The following is a 12,005-nucleotide window of genomic DNA, read 5'->3' as shown; positions in this document are numbered from 1 at the left end:
CTCCTAAAGCGTCAAGGAAACTGAGAATCTCAGAGATCTGGGTTAAGGAAAAAGACACAAACTGATCCAGGACAGATGAAGTGATATGAAAAAGGGAGAAGGGCTTGATTCAAACCCAGCTTTACTCATAGCAGCATGGGATAGTGGATAAGTGCACGGAGGTATGGAGGCTTTGCAAGCCAAGGAAGAAACCATAGGAGAAAGATAGTTTTCTTTTTTGTTATGGCTTGAAAAATAACAAAACTTGTCTTTTTTTTTTTTTCAACGTTTATTTATTTTTGGGACAGAGAGAGACAGAGCATGAATGGGGGAGGGGCAGAGAGAGAGGGAGACACAGAATTGGAAACAGGCTCCAGGCTCTGAGCCATCAGCCCAGAGCCCGACGCGGGGCTCGAACTCACGGACCGCGAGATCGTGACCTGGCTGAAGTCGGACGCTTAACCGACTGCGCCACCCAGGCGCCCCAAAACTTGTCATTTCTAAGCGTGCAGTTCAGTAGTGTTGAGTATATTCACGTTGCTGTGAAACAGAACTCCAGAACTTTTGCGTCTTGCAAAACTGAAACTCAGAACTCATTAAACAAAAATTCCTCCTTTCCTCCTCGCCTGGAGATGGTTTTTAGCAAGTAAACATTCATAACTTCTGTATGTCAGAACTTCCCACAGAAAAGGGCAAATCACAAATTGGAAGGCAGAGCCCATTTGCAGCAAATTACATATGAAATGCTTTTATGTGTGTCAAAGGAAAATACTCAAATAGCAACGTTGACCAAAAACAATTGAAGAGACAATTCATGAAAGAAAAAGGGCCAGTGAACTTATGAAATCATATTTAGCCTCATTAGCAATCAAGGAAATGTACGTTAAAATATCCGTTTCGCGTCTTAGATTGGCCAGACATTTTCAGTGATGTGCTTAGTGTCGCGAGTTGCTCCCTCAGGGAGGTGGATGGACTCATACCGGCCAGGGAAAATGCAATACTTTTTTTTGGTGATATGTTTCAAAACCTTACAATATTCATAACTTTTCACCCACTAATGTCGCTTTCTGAATGTGTAAGTATGCAGAAAGGAAAAATAAAACAGATAGAAGGAAATATGCCAGAATGGTGGCTCTCTCTGGGTAGTGGGCGATTTCAAAATCAAAATATTAAAGATTTTCAGTAACGAGTGTGTAATGTTCAGTCATGAGTTTGTATTGCTCTTATGATTAGAGGTAAAAAGCCTTAAAAAGGAAATGTGCGTAAAATACTTAGTACAAATAGCACACACAAATATTTTTTAAATTTAAATTTCCATACACTGTTCAACTCATTAATTTTACTAAGTAATTATTTGTGAAATTGGGCCTTGGGCTTAGCATACAAATTTATGAAAATTGGAATTTTGCCCCTATTCTCAGAGTTGCAATGGTTTTTTAATGGCTGTTTTAAAAATGAAACTAAAATAAACTGTGCCAGAATTATCTTGGAAGTCAAAGTCTGGAGATATATATGTGTATAATATATATAATATATATAATATATATATTATATGTATAATATAATGTATATATATTATATATATTATATATATAATGTATATATACATACATACATTTTTTTGCAGATACTTAGACTTTCATATTTAGTTAAATTGAATTTTAACCTAGTTTTGATACTTGTGGTTTTAGGAAGCTGAAATATGGTATTTTGTTGTTGTTGTTGTTGTTGTTGTTGTTGTTATTTTACTTTGAGAGAGAGAGTGGGGGAGTAGGGACTGGGGGAGAGTGGCAGAGGGGGGAGAGAGAGAGAGAGAGAGAGAGAGAGAGAGAGAGAGAGAGAGAGAATGAGAATCTTAAGCCGGCTCCACACTCAGCACAGAGCCTGGCACGGGGTTCTATCCCACGACCCTGGGATCATGGTGAAATCAACCATGGGACCTTAGGTGAAATCAAGAGTCGGACACTCAACTGAGTGAGTGACACTCGGACTGAGCCATCCAGGCACCCCTGAAATCTGGTACTTTGGGAATCTGATGGATTAAATACTTCTGTAAGGTGTTCTGTGAACCTAATCCCCATTTAGAATTTGATACGCCAGGGGAAAATGAACTGGAACTTCCAAACAACATTCATATGTTTGGAAAAAACCCTCTTGGATATATGAATTCTGATAAAATTGCATCTTATTTAAATGTTTATTTATTCATTTTGAGAGAGCAAGAGAGAGAGAGAGAGAGAGAGAGAGAGAGAGCATGTGCAGGGGAGGGACAGAGAGAGGGAGGAACAGAGAATCCTAAGTAGGCTCTTCTCTGTCAGACGTGGGGCTCAAACTCACCAACCACGAGATCATGACCTGAGCTGAAATCAAGAGTCGGAGGCTGAACCAACTGAGCCACCCAGGTGCCCTGATAAAACTGCATTTTAAAAATTATTTTGTACATATTTTTGAACTTCAAATCTCACGAAGAATTTTATAGAAATCTGCTAACCTGGGATGAAAAATGCCGTGAGAGAACACAGTCCCATTTGCATTGATATCTGTTGCCACCGTCCCGAAGGGATCCAAACGCCTGTTGAGTTGGCCTACCTGCCTGGCAGCTCGGGGAACTGGATGAAGGCTGCAAGGTTGGATGCGGGTCGTGTCCCCCAAGCAAGATACCGCACCCAGCGTGCCAAGTATGGGAACCCCTGAGCCCAGGGCAGGGATGGACTGTTGAGAGAGAGGGAACCCGAGCTGATGCTCTCAGTAGTGGGGCACTCTCCCCAAACGCTGACCGTGCCCTGAAGCCTGAGTGGCTGCCTCAGCTCCAGCTTGGCCCGAGGACCCTGGCAGAAAATCTGATCTGACCTGACATGTGATTGGTACCAAGCCTCGGCCAAGAATGTGCTGTCCTGGAAAAGGCATTCATCACTCCTCCCATTAGACTTGAACATTTGAGGGCCTTCTGTGCCAGGAGGGATAAAATGAACAGATAAACTCCTCACGTACCAATCCAAGCCCGATTGATGGGAGTGTAGAGTAGCTCTGAGGACCTAATGAATTGGCTTTAAATGTGCGGATTCTTTGGGAACTGACTAGATCCCAGTCCCCAGCAAGCCTAGAGTGGCCGGTGAATTGTGAGGCATCCATTCGTTTGAGAAGCCAGGAAAATAACAAAGCCCTGAAGGCCTTTAGGAGAAGCAGTGAAAAGACATCTGGTAAAAAATACGTTTTCAACTCTGCTCTTTGGTTGGAAAATCCCCTTACGAAGGGAAGTTTCTGTTTTTCTTCCTATAGCTTCAGAAAAAGAGATGGTTTACACATATTTTCTTATGTGCCGTGCTACTTTACCTGGAATAACGCTAAATATTTTTAGGTCTTCATTTTTAATCGCAAAGTCATGTACTTTTTGATGCTGTTGAAGGGGCCCAAATATATGCCCTCCTGTTTCTTTTTCTCTTCAGCACCTTAAACCTTCCATCCTCTCCTTTGAATAATCACCGAAAATTCGGAACAGTGTCCTGGCCTAATTGAGTTTAATCCCAAGGTCTGTTTCTGATTGTCTTCTATTCTTGCTCCCCAAACCTAAGATTAAAACAGAAATTCTGTGGCTGCAGGCAAATAAGGTGAACAGTAGGACACATATAGGCAAATCCATTATATATTAAAAAATATATATATATATTTATTATACATTATATAAAATATGTTATTTATATTTTCATCCTCTGTTCTTTGAGTTTATTTTACTAGGAGATGAATGGTAGGCATTGAGGAGTCCACCTTTCAGACTGTTTGCCAGGAACAAGATTAAATTTCATAATGAGTGTCAACTTTTCCATTTAAAAGCTCATGACCATCTATGTCTGTCTGCTGCACTGGGATTTGGTTCCCTTTCGTCTTTATCCTATCCTGCTGCTGTATGGGAACTTTTATTTATTTTTTATCATCACGCCTTCCTCTGTCTGCTCTCTCAACTTCATGTTCTCTCCCTTTATTTGGAAAGATCCTCTGTGAAGCGAATCCAGCTTTAAAGAAAACCAACCAAACCTACAGTCACCAAGGGTTGGTAATTTCTGCATTTGGTTGGAAGTCATTATTTTAGAGTCTCTCAGCTTTCAACATTTTTCTTCTCGTATGAAGATAATACTGAGAAACAGAACACATCAACCGTATGCTTCTTGATGTTTAATAATTTTAGATGATGAATCTTGTGAAACATTTCATTCCATCCAGGTAGAATGATGCACAGTTTGCTTTTGACGGTTATACTGCCCACTACAGAGGGAATATGTCTAGGTATGTCCCTTTCAAGGTCACCCACTCGGCGCTGCTAATTTTAGCCGTCTCAGTGAGCGTCCCTAAGAAGTTTCTTTCCAAGCTGTCAGTTTCCAGGTGTGGCACATGAAAATACTTTCCCAGAGAGGCAAAGCAGTGACAGAATAATGCTTCTGGATTTTTTTAAATCTTCCGTCTTGGATTTGGACAAAATTCAGGAAAAGAAATGGCCACGCTACAGATTCTACTTTGGTATGTAACAGGAACGATTCTCAACAGTTTGGAAGGATTTATGGTATCTCTTCTACGGTTTTCTTCGGGTGTTCCTCTAATGCTCTTCTTACTAGTATAATCAAAATAGGAAGGGAGAGAGAGAGAGAGAGAGAGAGAGAGGCGGGGGAGGACTGCTGCGGGAGGAGGGGGAGGAGGGTGGATCCTGCCTGTGGCTTCTGCGTTTTTCAGAGAACTTCAGACGACTGCAGTACTCGTTCTAAACAAACAACACAATGCTTCTTCTTTTCACCTTGGCTCCACCCCCTCCGCCCAGTCCGTCCACGGGTTTCCTATGTGTACTTCAAATGCCTGCTAATCTTGCTATGAGAGCTGCTGGTGTTACTCTCAAAAGACGTTATCCGGCAGCAAGATCCTGCCTTTTTAAGAGGCAAGCCACTAACCCTGAGGTCCTGCACAATCTTGCAAAACGCTGCTTGGTGTCCCGAGCCTCTGGGACAGCTCGTCTGGGTTTCATCAGCTCACTGGGGCTGCATTTCACCAGGCCCCTTTGCCAGGGCCTCCCCGGTGGCGTCAACAAGGGTCACACCTCCTGCAGAAACAGCCCTCAAGTTTCATCACAGTGATGCTAAAAAATATTCTCCAGCTTCAGCAATGACCTAGTTCATTCAAGGGCAGGGGGAAAAAAAACGTCTTCTTCCAGAACTTCCCTGGGCACGGAATTTTCCCTCTTAGGAAGATAGGAGCTTTCCTGGAAACAGACCCAACTGTGCTTTGACCCGAACATCGAAAAGACCCTGAACCCCGTAACTCCTCCGAATCTCCCCAGTCCCAGGAGCAGGGACACCCAATCAATGCCTCCCACACAGCCTGGGGAGCCCACAGCCGAGCCAGCCCTCCTATCACGTCTCTTGGACAAAAAGTATTGAAAAGTAAGTATCTGGACTTTGGATTTTACATGAAGAATGGCTGTGCTTTAAATAAGTAGTCGTTGGCATTTTCTGCAATACGGAACAAAGCAGGTGGTTTCCTTACGAAATACAACAGGAGGAAACACGTCGGGGCTGTATGGCATATTTGGCTAGCCAGGGTTTTAAAGTGGCCAAATTATCGTCTGTAGTTTAGATCCATTCAAACCCTTTTGTAGAAATGATTATTTTTTATGCCCGTTTATTGTGGCCCGATAGCAATTGAAGTAGATTCTTTCACATCCTGGCTATCTCGACAATTAGAAAAATCAGGCACACAGGATGATTCAAAGGAGTGGTCCGCCAAGGCTGTGCAAAGTAACATGAAAACCTGAGGTAATTACCCAGATGACTCAGGCCCCAGATCCCTCGGCCTGAAATATTTGAGCATTTTAGTCAGAAGTTATTTGTTTTGCTTGGACGGTATGAATGATTGAAAATCCCTACCTTCTGGGTAGACACAGCAGTATCTCGTCTGGCAAATGGCTGAAAAGCTATCAGGCATTTCAAAATGGCTGATGCAGACATTGACCGAATCATTCAAGAGATCTGCTTTCCTTCCCCTTTTCTTTTTCAAAATTGTGGTAAAAACACCTAACATGAGATCTACCCTCTCAATGAATTTTATTATATATATATATATATATCTATATATATATATATATATACACATACATATATATATGTATATACATATACATGTACATATACATATGTATATACATATATATATAATTTATCGTCAGATTGGTTTCCATACAACACCCAGTGCTCAATGAATTTTAAAGTGTAGAGTACCGTATTTTTAACTATCGGCATGATGTTGTACTTGTTAAATAGATTCCTTACAAATGTAAGGCAAAAGTCAATCAAAAAAAAAAGCCATCGATAAAATGGAACCACTGTTACGTTACATTTTGGTGAACACATCTAAACTTTAAAACCACTGATTAAGGGTGTCAGTTACAGACATCTGGCACTCATTTAAAAATAGATAAAAGCAAGAACAGCATTTAGTGCTGCTTCTGCTCTGCTATTTCCCTGCCCCAACCTTTTCCTTAAGTGAAGGTATCCTTCATTTTTGAAGCTTAACTAACCAGGAATGGTAAGAGAGGTTTTTGTTTTTTTTTTTAAATAGCATCCTAGCTAAGGGTAAATTGCATGAGCTTCACTGCTGTGAGGCTTTGGAGCCCAAATCCAGGATGTTGTGAGTGACCTTCTGAATCAACAGGTTGACAAACCCTGTATCAACAAGCACTGATGATCAATAACCACGTTCAGATCTTGGAAGTCAGGATTTCAAACAAACCGAAGCAAGTCTGCTGCCGACTGACACTGGCCCCTTGAAGTTTCTGCAAAACAATCGCAATTTGGGGAAGACTCTTAGGTAGGGTGGAATTCATGCTTTTGTCAGCTGCAACCTGCCCCCTGCCCCCGCCCCAATCTAATTCATGTTTTAGCACCCCATGCACACCTACAGCATGGACGTCAGCCTGCGTTAGAAGGGCGCAGCCAAACTGCTAATCTGGGCGGAGGAGTCAGATTTCCAATCAAATCCTGACTTTAGCACAGTTTTTCAGCCTGTCTGAGCTCCAAGGTTCTCATCTGTAAGACGAAGGTACCAACATCCACTTTGACAGGAATGATGGGGATCACATGTAAATACACCTACGGTATCTGTCCTATCCTCGCTTCTCCCCAAAGGCCAGTTCTTCTCCTTTGTTAATTAAAAAGCTCCCCCTCCCTCCCTCTCTCTCTCTCTCTGTCTCTCTCTCTCTCTCGCTAAAACTTCTGAATGCTTTCATTATATAAACTATTAAAGTAGTGGAAGCTACATATTTTTGACATCAGTCCAATGATTATTTTTAGAAAAATTTTTAATGTTTTTTTATTTTTGAGAGAGAGAGAGAGAGAGAGAGAGAGAGAGAGAGAGAGAGAGAATGAGCGGGGGAGGGGCAGAGAGAGAGGGAGACACAGAATCCGAAGCCGGCTCCAGGCTCTGAACTGTCAGCACAGAGCCAGACGCAGGGCTCGAACTCACACACCACGAGATCATGACCTGAGCCGAAGTCAGACACTCAGACTGAGCCATCCAGGCACCCCTACTTTTGTCTGAAAATAGTTGATGATGTATTTAGCATCTGAAAGGAGAGGTAGAGATTTATTAACGTCATCTGATACTTGTCAGTGTATACCAGTACCATATTTAAATATGAGTTTTCATATCCCATAGGAATGGGACGTAGAGGTAAATCGAGGCACACAAAGTGGTGTCTGTGCTAATTATGAAAATAAAGGCGCAAGTCTGGTTTTCCTCAAAGATTCTAGTGGGGCCTTGCATCAATTCCCTTTCTGCTTGGACAGAGCCATTGTGGAGTGAGGGGATGTGAGAACATTCTGAAATGGACTAGCCATGGGGGGCTGAGCAGAGACAGTAGCTGGGTAGGCATCTCAGGAGCCATGGCTGGAATTTCGTGGTCAGTGGTGAAAGTTCATAATGACCAGGGTGCTTCCTTGTTCTGAAGTGAGGGTGAGTCAAGCACAGAGGCACGGAGCATTCCAGAATCAGAAGCAGGCCTCGTGGGACAGTTCCAAAGAATTTTATCAACATCTTTATTAGTGCACCTGTCTTTCCTGAGCTATGCCACAGCTTTTTCCCGGGCATATCAGAGAGGCTTGATAAATTCTTTGCTTGGGTTACTCACAGGCTCACAAGGAACCCTGTTATTCTGGGCTAAATTCCGCCAAAAAGGAAATCTAGAAATTCAGAAATATAAAGAAACTTGAGAGAAAGTAAGCATGACATCTTAGGGTTGGCAACAGGAAAGAATAAATACCCAACTTCCGTGAGAGAAGAGGGCATTTAAAAACGTTTAGAGCCCTCAGTGAGGTTGCAGCCGAAATGCACCCTCCTGGCACTGACCAGGAGACTAGGGACATCAGGTTGAACAGACGGACACCGGTTGAAGGAGATGTCAGTTCTGGAGAGTTCGTTTCTGAATCCATAGCCCTCTACCCCTTCCAAGGCCATCGCTTCCATGGCCGCTCCCAGCACATCTGGGATGCACGATTCACCTTCATCTTCACTTGGACTTCAGTCCTGCTCTTGGATCACCAGGCTCATTCGCTCCTCAGTCAGTAGTTTCAGATCTTCCTCTAGTCCAGTGGTTCTCAAACTTTAAAGTGCAACAGAATTGAGAGAGCTTGTTAAAACGCAGGCTACTGGGTCCCACCCCCAGAGTTTCTGATGCTGAAGGTCCCAAGAATTTGCATTTCTGACAATTTGCATTCTGACAGGTGATGCTGATAAACCGTTGTTTTAGGCATTTCTTTGGCCTGTAACTCCTAAGGAGAACCTGTTTGCACCGTTCTTTTCAATCACTAAACTTGCCTACTTCTCAAGAGGTGTGGGAGGCCCAGCCACAACATGCTAGCGCTGGGGAGAACACAAAAGATAAACCCATGGGTTGTCTTGCAGGCAGACATCTCAGGGTGGAGTGTGTCTGTGGGGGATACTGAGTGTGGGCAGGACACACGGACCTGAGTGGCCCATCATTTGGGTGGGTGCTGCTTTTTTTCCACCGGAGGCTCTCAGGGCAGTCTTCAAGGACAAGCTAGCACTTGAGCTGGGGTTTGAAATCTGGTGGGCGGTGAGCGTATGGACCAGATGGAAGGGGGTCTTTCTGTGTAAACAACAACAAAAAGCAAAACAAAACATGAAGGGCAGAAAGAGACAGGAGGGAACGGAGCTCAGAAATTCATTTGGTTATGCTAGGCGTCCCCGGAACTTTCTTGGCGAAGCATTCTTTGGTGAAGCCGTCTAATCTTAAATCCTTCCCTTCTGCCTGTCTGACACAGAGATCTGGAAAGGAGGGCCCGTGGTAGGGATTTCAGGCACCATGGGCCAGGGAGGGGAAGGTATGGATGCCTCGGTAGGCTTTCTAGAAGGAACAATCAAAAATCAACTCAGACTCGCTTAAACAATAGCAACGGCGGGGACTTACTGCTCACACAACTGGAAAGTCCAGAGTTTGGTCAGGACCTTGGTGCCGGTTCTCCGCATTTCTGGACGCTCTGCTCTTCTCTGTGCTTTGGTTTCAACCTCAGGCTGCCTTCCCCACAGTCTCAAATGGTACTTAGCCTCCCCTGGGGTCGGTGTTCTTTTTCCTGTTTACAGGACAGCGAGGGACCTAAGCTTTGCACTGATTGGATCAGCCCTGAGCGACTTTCTAGAGGGAGCTGCGTGCTGATTGGTTTAGACTTAGGTTAACAGACCAATCACCGAGCAAGAGCGCTTGATGGCTTTGGACCAGTCAGGGCCCAGGAAGCAGGAAGGGCGAGAGCACCTCATCCCCAGGATTGAGTGATGGGAGAGGCGTGGGGGAATGCATCTAAGAGGACAAGGCAAATGACCATTTGGGGGCGGTACTCCTTCCCTCCAAGGCGCACGTTACTAAACACAATTAGATAATGGATGATAAAAAATATTCTTCAGAAATCAAGGCAAGTGGAGGCGAGCCCACAAAGTTTTCTCCTAAGACCTTCTGACTGGCTGGGGGAAGGCTGGTGGATGATGGTGGCCGAGGTGACCCTGGCACTCAGCCCAGCACCCTTTCCCTGTCCCAGGCAGGGAGGGCACGGAAGGGAAGATAACTTTTCCCAAGTGCTCCCCTATCTGCCTGAAATTCCACAGCCCTTGGTCGAATTTGAAATAGACATTCTTTCCAAAGAGGGACATGGGGGGCCTGGGAGAAAGCAGGGACAAGAGGAGGAGGGCCCAGAGAGAGAGTTTCTTCAGCACACAATGAGAACTCTGATGACACATGCCTGGATGGGACACAGCCTTCAGCCCACCGCATTTAACTTCAAACCAAAGTGACGTTAACCAGTTAATCCAAGGCTAATCCCCGGCAGTCAGTCTCATTAACTCCACTATCGTGCTGTGTATGTTGATAGCGTCATGATCTTTCCTTTCTTCTCTGTCTTTCCCTTGAGGGAGGACAAGGATGAGCCTAGCAGAGGGATGTATCCTTTCAACATAGTAAACTGAAAATCAGAGTCAAGAATCATGGACTCTGCCACTAACAAGCTGGGTGACCTTGGAAAAGTCGCTTAAGCTGCCCGTTTCAGGGGCACTTTTCAACTGTAAAATCAGGGAGGTACTCAACTCTCTCACATGTTTCATTTAACCTTGACCCCCCCCCCCTTTTTTCCCCACCCTTCCTTAAATAATTGGAAACTGTCACAGATTTTATTTTACTTATTTATTTCTAAATGTTTATTTATTTTGAGAGAGAGAGAGAGAGAGAGCAGGGGCGGGGCAGAGAGAGGGAGACAGAGAATCCCAAGTGCTGACAGTGCAGAGCCTGACATGGGGCTTGAGCTCATGAGCTGTGAGATCATGACCTGAGCAGAAGTCAAGAGTTCCATGCTTAACCAACTGAGCGACCCAGCTGCCTCAAAACTGTCACGGATCTTAAATAGCGGAGGAGAGGACTACCAGTGGAAAGACTCTATTCTACCTTAAAAAAACAAAAACAGGAAAAAACAAACAAAAAACCTTCAAGCAACTCCCGAGAACAGAACCAGAAGCAGCCACAGCCCATGTTCACGATAGATAGGTGCCAGGCACACTCTCAGGCACACAGAGTTACTCACAAGTAACACTGTAACAAGTGAGTAAGGGTTACTCACTTAAAAGTTAAGCTGTATTTGTTTATTAGGTAACTTATATAAATTTAAAATATCCAAAAGGCTATGTAGAGACAATCACTGTCCTTAACAGCCCCCACCCACACTTCCTTAGATACTGGGGTCTCCTGGCCGCAACCCAGTTACCAGTTTCTTGTGTGTTTTTAGAATTATTATGTGTATAAATAAGCATATTAGAATATTCTTGTTGCTTATACAAGTGATAGCATACTCTATGCCCTCTTCTAGATTTATTTTACTTAACGTATCTTGAAGATTATTTCGTATCAACACATACAGAACTGCCTTGTTTATTTTTCATGCCCACTGCTGTTCAAAAGAGAAAATTCCATTCTAAACTGTAACCACATTCTTACTGATGGCCGTTTTGGTTACTTCCAATCTCTTGCTGTCACAAGTAACGAATGCTGCAGTGAACACAGTATGTGCTTAGGAAATGTTTGTCTCCTCCATGCCTCTCTTTTAAAAATTAACTTTATGGGGGCGCCTGGGTGGCTCAGTCGGTTAGGCGTCCGACTTCAGCTCAGGTCATGATCTCGCAGTTTGTGAGTTTGAGCCCGTGTCGGGCTCTGTGCTGACAGCTCAGAGCCTGGAGCCTGCTTCAGATTCTGTGTCTCCCTCTCTCTCTGCCCCTCCTCTGCTCACGCTCTCTGTCTCTCTGTCTCTCAATAATAAATAAATGTTGAAGAAAAAAAAATTAACAATTAACTTTATGGAGGCACGTATTGCATGTTGTATAATTCACCTTTTCTAAGTGTTCGATTCAGTGATTTTTCGTAAATGTATCAAGTTGTACAATGATCGCCATAGATCAGTTTTAGAACGTTTTCATCACCCCAAAAAGATCCCTCGTGC

The 12,005-nt window shown here is 43.8% G+C and overlaps 1 protein-coding gene and 1 long non-coding RNA gene across 10 annotated transcripts in view; one reads left to right on the top strand and one right to left on the bottom strand.

The window, feature by feature from the left end:
• ALPK2 (alpha kinase 2) overlaps positions 1-12,005 on the top strand; it is a 152,837-nt gene that overhangs the window by 28,165 nt on the left and 112,667 nt on the right. For 2 of the 9 annotated variants that reach the window (XM_045042418.1, XM_045042413.1), the window contains exon 1: positions 2,355-4,491. The exons of 1 other annotated variant lie outside the window; for it this stretch is intronic. Coding sequence is in view for 2 of the 8 variants with exons in the window: in XM_045042413.1 (XP_044898348.1) it covers positions 4,407-4,491 (85 nt within the window). In the remaining 6 variants the exon portion in view is untranslated. Of the gene's footprint in view, positions 1-2,351; positions 4,492-4,630; positions 5,403-6,669; positions 6,826-12,005 lie in introns of those variants that run through there. 6 more of the 9 variants (XM_045042415.1, XM_045042416.1, XM_045042417.1 and 3 more) reach the window with 5 other exon arrangements.
• Positions 8,035-10,575, bottom strand: LOC109493479. The gene is made up of 2 exons (XR_002147744.3): positions 9,443-10,575; positions 8,035-8,614 (listed from the first exon to the last, which is right to left on the bottom strand). It is a non-coding gene; the product is annotated as an uncharacterized LOC109493479 (long non-coding RNA).

Source organism: Felis catus, chromosome D3 (genome assembly GCF_018350175.1).
Source record: "Felis catus isolate Fca126 chromosome D3, F.catus_Fca126_mat1.0, whole genome shotgun sequence".
In the NCBI taxonomy this organism is placed as follows: Eukaryota; Metazoa; Chordata; class Mammalia; order Carnivora; family Felidae; genus Felis; species Felis catus.
This window is presented reverse-complemented; position numbering and strand designations above follow the sequence as displayed.